This window comes from Hippopotamus amphibius, chromosome X (assembly GCF_030028045.1).
Source record: "Hippopotamus amphibius kiboko isolate mHipAmp2 chromosome X, mHipAmp2.hap2, whole genome shotgun sequence".
Taxonomy (NCBI): domain Eukaryota; kingdom Metazoa; phylum Chordata; class Mammalia; order Artiodactyla; family Hippopotamidae; genus Hippopotamus; species Hippopotamus amphibius.
In genome coordinates, this window is record NC_080203.1 from 44092512 (window position 1) to 44103364 (window position 10853).

Sequence of the window (10853 nt, forward strand, 5' to 3'; positions counted from 1 at the left end):
GTATGAACAAAATAACCGTAAAACAGAAAATCACTGAACTAGTGTAATGATACAAGGGATGGAACTAAATGAATACTAGTGTTAACTAACTCATCAATGATTATTTGAAATTAATTACTGTTTTATAATTATCAAATATAACCCATTAATTCTTACAAAGCAGGTAATCCTGCTGACTAAACTATAAACATCTGTTTCCCTCCAATAAACAAACTGAATGGAGTTGAAATTACATAGGTATTATACAATAGAAAGGTTATACTTCTGAGTATTACATAGCTAATGTATAACAATCCGGTTATACCTCTAAACATTATAGCACATCTAATTCACTATTAATGCAATGAAAATAAATTACAATTTATACTACTTTGGTATTTAAGTTATGTATAATTTTCTAAAAAAGTAGATTATCAAATTGTGGAGGTTAAAAAATAATATTTTCAGGTTATATATGTGTTCCTTTATGTATAATTGCCACAAAAAATAACTAAACCAGGGACTCCCACTTATAAACAAAAATAGGAGGAAAAAATAACTAACTGCATTACACTCTAGCCTACATAGACCAGAGGAGGCATTACCTGTCTCAAGAGCCTGCTGCACAATCTTGATCTTTTCTGAAGTCAATTAATTCTCTAAGATTCAGGCCCTCATTTTTCCTGCAAGAAACTATCTGCTTTCTTGGAAATTGCTACTTGGGTAACCAACTTGTTGACATTTAACTTTTCAAAGATCAATAATTAAGTTGGAATTGAATTATGAGAAATGTTCATAGTCCTTGAAAAATCTCTTGGTTACCATGGTGGGGAGTAAGGTAGGAGGGTAGAGGGTGATAAAAGCTATTTCTTAGTTTCTTAGGTAGACTAGAACAATTAATTTTCTTTCTAAAGGCATAAGCTTCCTTGCAATATGGCATAAAACAAGTCCCATGAGTGTTTGTTGACTGAAATATAAAATTAATATATGCTACATAGGTACTTTTAAGCCAGGATCATTTAAGAGCCATCAAAATCAGGCAAAATTACTGTATACTTGTATTTATTTCTTGTTCTTTTGAATTATGGAACATTTCAAATATATTCAAAACTAAAAAAATATAATGAACCCTCATGTACTCATTGTACAGATTCAAAAATTAACTATTGATACATACAACATTTCTTGTTTCAAATATCTCCAACTCCCCTCAATTCTTCTGGTAATATTGCTCAAATGTTAAGAATAGCAGGGCAAATGTCATACCTCAGAACTGTATAAATGCACTAAGGAACCCTTTAGAAGGAGTTTGTGAGGCAGTCAGATTTTGAGAACCTCATTTATTTCAATGATTACTAAAGACCGAAAACAGTTGGATTATCTTCCTGTTTAAGCAGAGGGCTCCATGTTCCATTTACTTCATCGGAGAGGTAAATAGTCATAATGGTTTTGAACTTATAACTGATTCTCTACACTTGACCGTTGTCATCCCCAAACACTCAGGTTTCTACAGATATTCAATTATATTTAATCACTCTTTTCAATATCTGTGAATTCAATTCAGGATTATATGAATACATCTATCATCATCCACAGCTTAAGTCGCCCCCTGTTCCAAGTTGTTGAGAAAGTGATATGTGGGATTTTGTCAAATAAGATTACTCTCATCATTTTTATTCTACTAAGTGCCTCCATTGAAAAGATTTGAGTGGAAAGGGGAGTAGACAGTAACTCCTGGATTGGCACAGCTCTCAAAATATGACTCACTTATCCACTATTTCTCTATTACTAACCTACTGACATGCTGAGAAATTCAAGTAATCACTCTTGAGGCTGCCCAAGGAAAAACACAAAAATGAGTAATTGGCTACTCAAAGGTCACAAACAGTAAACTTTTCTGGCTATGATTTAAATGGGTGGAGAATATTACTAAATATTTCATATCTGCATTTTTAACCACACTGAAATCAACAGAGTAACTTTTAATGAGGTCGATAAAGCATAGAAAAATCATTCCATAATTACCTTAAAGTAGTATCAAATTTGGAATTTTAGGTGATATAGACATTGCCAAATTCACAGCCTTTTTCATTATCAATGTCACTCTCTTGGCAATGGCATAAAATCACCTATATAGACTGAATTTCTCACTTGGCACATATTTGGAGTGAGTGGCCACTAGCAGACCTGAAAAATGTTTGCTATTCATAGCCAAATTCTAGCTACTTCACTTATGCCATTCTGAAGGCGCTTTCTATACCTCTGAGTTGACAAAAGACAGTTGCATCCTTTAGAACAGTGGTTCCCAAACATTGTTTCTCCCTACCAAGGCACATATGAGGGATAATATTCAAAATTTCACCCACCCCATCAGTCCCAATTGTTCCCTAAGACCTGATGCATGAATAAAAGAGGTTGCCACCTATGTTTGCATCCAAGCCTCTGCTCAGTAGAATACCACTCCCTTCTCTTCTACTGATCTAGATGTGAGGTGAGAATTATTGACTTAGATGATATCTACAATAAATACAAACAAGGTCAATCTAATATATACTTGAAAGAGGGGGCCACCTATAGGAAAGGATGTCAGGGGCACTGGGAAATCCCCCTTGTGTATGAGATAGCACAAGGCTTTGTTTAAAAGCAAATAGGCTGTCAGCTGAGAGGGCCTAGAAGCAACAACTCTCCAGGAGCAACAAGCACACCTAGCACCCAAAACTTGATGTCTAATACCATTCTTCATTAAAAGGAATCAAGGCATTTTGGGAAAATGGCTGGTCCTAGGACTGGGGGCAGGAAACATGTAAGATAAGCCTGGAGCATCTTATAGTGCTGAAATATGAAAAAATACTAAACAAACAGGCAGACAACAATGAAAAACAATGAGGAGGTTAGGTCAAAGGGACAGATGCACCAACTGAAAGAGCTCCCAATGGTCAAAGATGGATGAATTTGACACAGGAAACACAGCATAGGATTATTACCCAATGTATAAAACAAATATCCATGAGTCCATGGTGATATAAATGATTGAAATAAATAAATAAATGGGAGAAAAATATTCCATGCAGAAGAATTCTAAATAATTTTATGTAGATACTTTGGTCTTAATAAAGTGGAGCATAAATACCATTCCTTATGTATGGACTGTGAATAACTATTTTTTTTTCCAAAGAGGACAATTTGAAAAGGGAGGGGAGAAAGAACAACTTTACAGTTGGAGAAAGACAAACACTATCTTGAGCCAGATGATCAAGGTCAATATCAACAATGATAAAGCATACTGATACTCCATATCCTTTATATGAAATGCTGAGAATGGTATTTTACCTGTGTTCTTCCCCCCAAAACATATTGCCCCAGTATAAACAAGAAAAAAATCAGATAAATCCCAATTGAGGGACATTCTACAAAATATCTGAATAGTACTACTCAAACTGTCAAGGTCATCAGAAACAAGGAGAATCTAAGAAACCATGACAGCCAAAAGGAACTTAAGGAGACACGACAACTAAACGTAAAGTGGTATCCCAGATGGCATCCTAGAATAGAAAAAGGGCATTAAGGAAAATCTGAGGAAATCTGAATAAAATATGGACTTCAGTTAATAATGACATATTACTAAAGGGAGAAGATGCAAATCAACAGAATTAGAAATGAAAAAGGAGAAGTAACAACAGACACCACAGAAATACAAAAGATCATGAGAGACTACTACAAGCAACTATATGCCAATCAATTGGATAACCTGGAAGAAATGGATAAATTCTTAGAAAAATACAATCTTCCAAGACTGAACCAGGAAGAAATAGAAACCATGAACAGACCAATCACAAGTATGGAAATTGAGGCAGTGATTAAAAATCTCCCAAAAAACAAAAGCCCAGGACCAGATGGGTTCACGGGCGAATTCTATCAAACATTTCGAGAAGAGCTAACACCTATCCTTCTCAAACTCTTCCAAAATATCGCAGAAGGCAGAACACTCCCAAACTCATTCTACGAGGCCACCATCACCCTGATACCAAAACCAGGCAAAGATGTCACAAAAAAAGAAAATTACAGACCAATATCACTGATGAATATAAATGCAAAACTCCTCAACAAAATACTAGCTAACAGACTCCAACAGCACGTTAAAAAAATCATACACCATGATCAAGTGGGGTTTATCCCTGGGATGCAAGGATTCTTCAATATACACAAATCAATCAACATGATACATCATATCAACAAATTGAAGGATAAAAACCATATGATCATCTCAATAGATGCAGAAAAAGCTTTTGACAAAGTTCAACATCCATTTATGATAAAAGCTCTTCAGAAATTGGGCATAGAAGGAAATTACCTCAACATCATAAAAGCCATATATGACAAACCAAAAGCCAACATTGTTCTCAGTGGGGAAAAACTGAAAGAATTCCCTCGAAGAACAGGAACAAGACAAGGGTGTCCACTCTCACCATTATTATTCAACATAGTTTTGGAAGTTTTAGCCACAGCAATCAGAGAAGAAAAAGAAATCAAAGGAATCCAAGTTGGAAAAGAAGAAGTAAAATTGTCACTCTTTGCAGATGACATGATATTATATATAGAAAACCCTAAAGACTCTACCAGAAAACTGCTAGCACTAATTGATGAGTTTAGTAAAGTAGCAGGATACAAAATTAATGCACAGAAATCTCTTGCATTCCTATACACTAACAATGGAAGAGCAGAAAGAGAAATTAAGGAAACTCTGCCATTCACCACTGCAACAAAAAGAATAAAATACCTAGGAATAAACCTGCCTAAGGAGGCCAAAGATCTGTATGCAGAAAACTTTAAGACATTGATGAAAGAAATCAAAGACGACACAAACAGACGGAGGGACATACCATGTTCCTGGACTGGAAGAATCAACATCGTGAAAATGACTGTACTACCTAAAGCAATTTACAGATTCAATGCAATCCCGATCAAATTACCAATGGCATTTTTCACAGAACTAGAACAAGAAATCTTACGATTTGTATGGAAACGCAAAAGACCCCGAATAGCCAAAGAAATCTTGAGAAGGAAAAATGGAGTTGGTGGAATCAGGCTTCCTGACTTCAAACTATACTACAAGGCCACAGTGATCAAGACAGTATGGTACTGGCACAAAAATAGAAAGGAAGATCAATGGAATAGAATAGAGAACTCAGAAGTAAGCCCAAACACATATGGGCAGCTTATCTTTGACAAAGGAGGCACGAATATACAATGGAAAAAAGACAGCCTCTTCAATAAGTGGTGCTGGGAAAATTGGACAGCTACATGTCAAAGAAGGAAATTAGAACACTTCTTAACACCATACACAAAAATAAACTCCAAATGGATTAAAGACCTACATGTAAGGCCAGACACTATAAAACTCCTAGAGGAAAGCATAGGCAGAACACTCTATGACATACATCAAAGCAACATCCTTTTGGACCCGCCTCCTAGAGTCATGGAAATAAAATCAAGAATAAACAAATGGGACCTCATGAAACTTAAAAGCTTTTGCACAGTGAAAGAAACCATAAACAAGACTAAAAGGCAACCCTCAGAATGGGAAAAAATAGTTGCCTATGAAACAACGGACAAAGGATTAACCTCCAAAATATACAAGCAGCTCATGCAGCTTAATACCAAAAAAGCAAATAACCCAATCCACAAACGGGTGGAAGACCTAAATAGACATTTCTCCAAAGAAGACATACAGATGGCCAACAAACACATGAAAAGATGCTCAACATCACTCATCATCAGAGAAAGGCAAGTCAAAGCCATAATGAGGTATCACCTCACACCGATCAGAATGGCTATCATCACAAAATCTGGAAACAACAAATGTTGGAGAGGGTGTGGAGAAAAGGGAAGTCTCCTGCACTGTTGGTGGGACTGTAAGTTGGTACAGCCACTATGGAAAACAATTTGGAGGTTCCTTAAAAAACTACAAATAGAACTACCGTATGATCCAGTAATCCCACTCCTGGGCATATACCCAAAGAAAACCATAATCCCAAAAGAAACATGTACCATAATGTTTATTGCAGCACTCTTTACAATAGCCAGGACATGGAAGCAACCTAAATGCCCATCAACAAATGAATGGATAAAGAAGATGTGGCATATATATACAATGGAATATTACTCAGCTATAAAAAGGGATGAGATGGAGCTATATATAATGAGGTGGATAGACCTAGAGTCTGTCATACAGAGTGAAGTAAGTCAGAAAGAGAAAGACAGATATTGTATGCTAACTCACATATACGGAATCTAAAAATGGTACTGATGAACTCAGTGACAAGAACAAGGACGCAGGTGCAGAGAATGGACTGGAGAACTCGAGGTTTGGGAGGGGGCGGGGGGTGAAGGGGAAGCTGAGACGAAGCGAGAGAGTAGCACAGACATATATATACTACCAACTGTAAAATAGATAGCCAGTGGGAAGTTGTTGTATAACAAAGGGAGTTCGAATCGAGGATGGAAGATGCCTTAGAGGACTGGGACGGGGAGGGTGGGGGGGACTCGAGGGAGGGTGGGGGGGAGTCAAGGGAGGGAGGGAATATGGGGATATGTGTATAAAAACAGATGATTGAACTTGGTGTATCCCCCCAGAATAATAAATAAATAAATAAAATTAAAATTTTAAAAAAATGGCATATTACTATTGGTTCGTTAGTTGTAACAAGTGTGCCATATTGATGGAAAATGTTAATATTAAGTGAAAATGGGTATAGGGCATACAGGAACTTTCTGTACTATCTTTGCAAGAATTCTGTTAATCTAAAACTGTTCTAAAATTTAGAGGTGTATTTAAAAGCAAATTGGGAGCTTTAATTGCAGCACTTTTGCAGGGACAAAAACACTGGAAACAAAGTATATGCACAACAATAGGGAAATGATTGACTAAATTGTGGTATATCATAGACTATTGAACAACACAGAATATTACATACTTAAAAGGATGAGTGAGCTATCAATTGACTTGTAAATATTTCTACTATGTATTTTTAATATGGAAAGAAAATGCATGGAAATATGTAACTCTTTTTATTTTGTAAAACAATGAGAAAATCCCCATGTAGATATGCTTGTATAATTAAAAGAACAAGGAGAAGGTATGCAAGGATACACACTAGATTGTTAGCACTTCTCAGGATAGTGGAATGTGTAAGAGGAGAGGAAGGAAAAAATCCAGATTGGGGAAATAATCAGGGCAGGGGAAATAAGCAGTAATTAATTCAATAATTCATTATAAGTATAGCACCTGTATATAGTAGGCTGATGCTCTGAAAATAAAATTTTAAATTTGTGAAAACAAAACAAACAAACAGAGCAAATAGAGTAGGGGGAGGAAAAAAGATCTATTTTAGATTGGCAGGATTTAATGAGGGTGCGAATGAAGAGGATGTAATCAGGGAGAGAGTAGCAGCATCCTAAAGAATAGAGCATCAGACAGTGGAGCAGAATTACACCCACTTCTCAGTTCTGCCAAGAACTGTCCAAGGAGGTGAAAATACTGATTATTGCTAAGGGTATGATCAGAATGATTGCTATTTTTGCCAATATCCTGGGGCTTTTGCCCACCACAAAGAGACTAAACTTGCTTCCCCAACACTTCTCCCAACAACAACATACAAAGTGATTCTTAGGGCATCAAGAAAGTTCTCTATTTACCACCTTGTTCTCCTGCCCTTTTGAACAATGAGGCCACACCAGGGGTTTCTAAGTGCTTTTGATGAAGAGGTGACATAGCTTTGGCATCAGACAAAGTCCACAGGAACCAAAAACTGAAGGGTCTGTATTTCCAAGAAGGTAAAATGAAACAATAGAGTGCAGGTCCCTGGTGAGCAAGATCAGACATTTCTAAAATGGCAGTATTGAAAAGTGGTTTAAAGGTTACCTCAGCTACCTACTTCAACACCTAATGCAGTCTCGATTTGAGATTTGAGATCCTAGACCCTGACACTGGGGTGGAGGGGAGAGGAAGGACATATTGTGGAATCCCTGAGGATAAAACAGATTGCTTTTCATTGCAAACTTCTTGCAAGCAAGAACTGTATCTGTGCTATCTTCCCAGGATAGTATATAGGAACACAGGATGACCATGTGTTTATAGAGTCCCATGTTGAATATTTAGATACAGTAGACTCAGATTCACATTGTAAATCCCATGAACAATTTCACCAGAAGCTCATTTTTTAAAAGATCTCCCAGAAGCATTTGAAGCTATTTTCCATCAATAAGAAAGGAGAGACCCTGACCTAAATGATATTTTAGGTCACCTTCATAGCCAGATATCAAGATCGTTGAGCCAACTGGCTCTACATAAAAACAACTGTTAATACAGATTTTCCCGTATTAACCATTAGGATTACATCCTGATAAACCCATGCTAAGCTGATAATATCTTAAGTCAAAAATGCATATACTACCAACTGTAAAATAGATAGTCAGTGGGAAGTTGTTGCATAACAAAGGGAGTCCAACTCGAGGATGGAAGATGCCTTAGAGGACTGGGGCGGGGAGGGTGGGGGGGACTCGGGGGGGGGGAGTCAAGGAAGGGAGGGAATACGGGGATATGTGTATAAAAGCAGATGATTGAACTTGGTGTACCCCCAAAATAATAATAATAAAAAAAAATGCATGCAATATACCTAACCTACTGAACATCATAGCTTAGCCTAGCCTACCTTAAATATGTTCAGAACATTTACAATAGCCTACAGTTGGGGAAAATTATCTAATACAAAGCCTATTTTATAATGAAGTGTGCATATTTCATGTAGTTTATTGAATACTAAAACTGAAAAATGGAATGATTGTATGGGTACAGAGTGATTTTAAGTATATCAGTTGTTTACCTCATGATCACATGGCTCACTGGGAGCTGCAGCTTATTGCCTACCACTGTCCAGCATTATGAAATCACATCATACCACATATTGCTAGCCTGGAAAAAGTTCAAAATGCAAAATTCAAAGTGCAGTTTCTACTGAATGTGTATCACTTTCACACCATAGTAAGGTTGAAAAACTCTAAGTCCAACCACTGTAAGTCAGGGACCATCTATATAAGACTCTGGGGCAGGGGTGGAGTTGGGAAATAAATGTGTTAAAATTTTCTGAATTACATGAGTACACATAGTAAATGAGAATCTTATTTTATGAAAATGTGATAAGAACTTGCTATGTTGTTCCAATAAATAATTAGAATTGAATTTACTGAAGCTCCACACACACTGCAGACTTTCAAGAATATATCCACTGTATAACATGAGACACACCCATACACACTCCCGTCTCAAACAAGATGACCACCCGTGACATTGAGCAATGTTCGCACACAGCACTCACCTTAAAACACAAGTGTAGAATCCACTGTCTTGTGCTTCAGCTGAGTGAAACCATATTGAATCTTCCTCTTTGCTCATCCTGACTTCTGAAAAGAGGATGGGCTCTTCCAAATCACCTTTGTTTTTGTACCACATCAGTCTGAGCCCAGTGCTCTGGGCCATGCTATAGTTGGTACGAATGTAACTGTAGAAAAGGGCACATTTCACTCGGACTGGTTCACCTGCCAAAGCCATGTATGTCTTGAGATCCACTGACCAGTCAATGCAGCCATCCACTGAAAGAAAACCAGATTGGGCATGAGATGCAGTGAGCATTGTTGATAATGGTGATAAGAGCAACAATCATTGCCAACATGTACTGAGTACTTGCTATGAGCCAGACACTGAGTCACATGCTTTACGTAGATGACCTCATTCAATCTTCCCAGTGATCCTATGAGATAAATGAGTATCCTCCTTACACTCAGGCAAGCAGGATTCCTGCTGTAGCCCTGTGCCATTGGGGTATTTCCATTCCTCTACAATAACCTGCTTGGGGTTGACTAGATCCTCCAAGGATCTCCAGCACTCATGGCTATAGGGTTTTCCTGGGGTCCCACAAATAGGTACCAATTACAGTAGAGTGGCTGGCCAAGTGAATCACTCCTGACAGCCACAAGGCACCCGCTTAACAGGATTTTGTGAGATTGGATGGCTACAGTGACACTGACATGTTGATTTTGGTGACTCAAATTGTTTATATAGAGAAGAACCCCACGAGACAAAGACTTCTCTAGCACCCATATATAGCCTAGGAGCAGCCCTGAGACTGACACTTTTATTATACTTATTCTATAAATGAGAAAGCTGAGACTCAGAGAAAAGTTCAGCGACTTTGCCTATGGACACAGAGCTAATAAGTAGTGGAAAACCAGTCTCTTATCCCAGAGACTGTGTTCTTAACCACTATCTTATACTGCCTCTGCCTATAATTATGACAGGAGCCATTGTTTTATTTATTTGCCTTTGAGAAAGTAGATGCCTGGATTGGAAGCAGTGGGTACCTAAAATGATTATTTGCCATTATCTACATGCCAGTTTTCCATAGTATGATCTATTAATAGCAGATATTTAATCGCAGTTCGATTTTTTTTTAAACCCTTAGGCCTCCCTTGCTGCTCAGCTGGTGTGCGCTCATGGGAATATATTATATTAATGTCAAGTTTAATCAAATAATATTAGGTGGGTAAATCTACCATTAAAGAAAGACCTATAGAGTAAATACTCTCTTTTCCAGAAGGGTTGGAAATGAGACACTGTGGCTAATTTTATAAGCTTAATCAATACAATTAGCATAGCTATTCTACCTCCAATTGCTGATTTTCAAAGAATTTCATCAAATTATGCTACATCCCTTTATATTACTTGATTACTCTTTATAAAATAATCCTTTCGTAAACTGTATAAACACTGACATTTTAAAATCATATGTTTTGCTTATCATTTTGTGAATTGATCTGCT

The 10853-nt window shown here is 37.2% G+C and overlaps 1 protein-coding gene across 1 annotated transcript in view; it reads right to left on the reverse strand.

Moving 5' to 3' along the window:
* IL1RAPL2 (interleukin 1 receptor accessory protein like 2) overlaps positions 1–9667 on the reverse strand; it is a 503579-nt gene extending 493912 nt beyond the window's left edge. Inside the window, exon 1 of the mRNA XM_057717591.1 lies at positions 9354–9667. Coding sequence (XP_057573574.1) covers positions 9354–9667 — 314 coding nt within the window. The remainder of the gene's footprint in view (positions 1–9353) is intronic.
* Positions 9668–10853: the final 1186 nt, after the last annotated feature.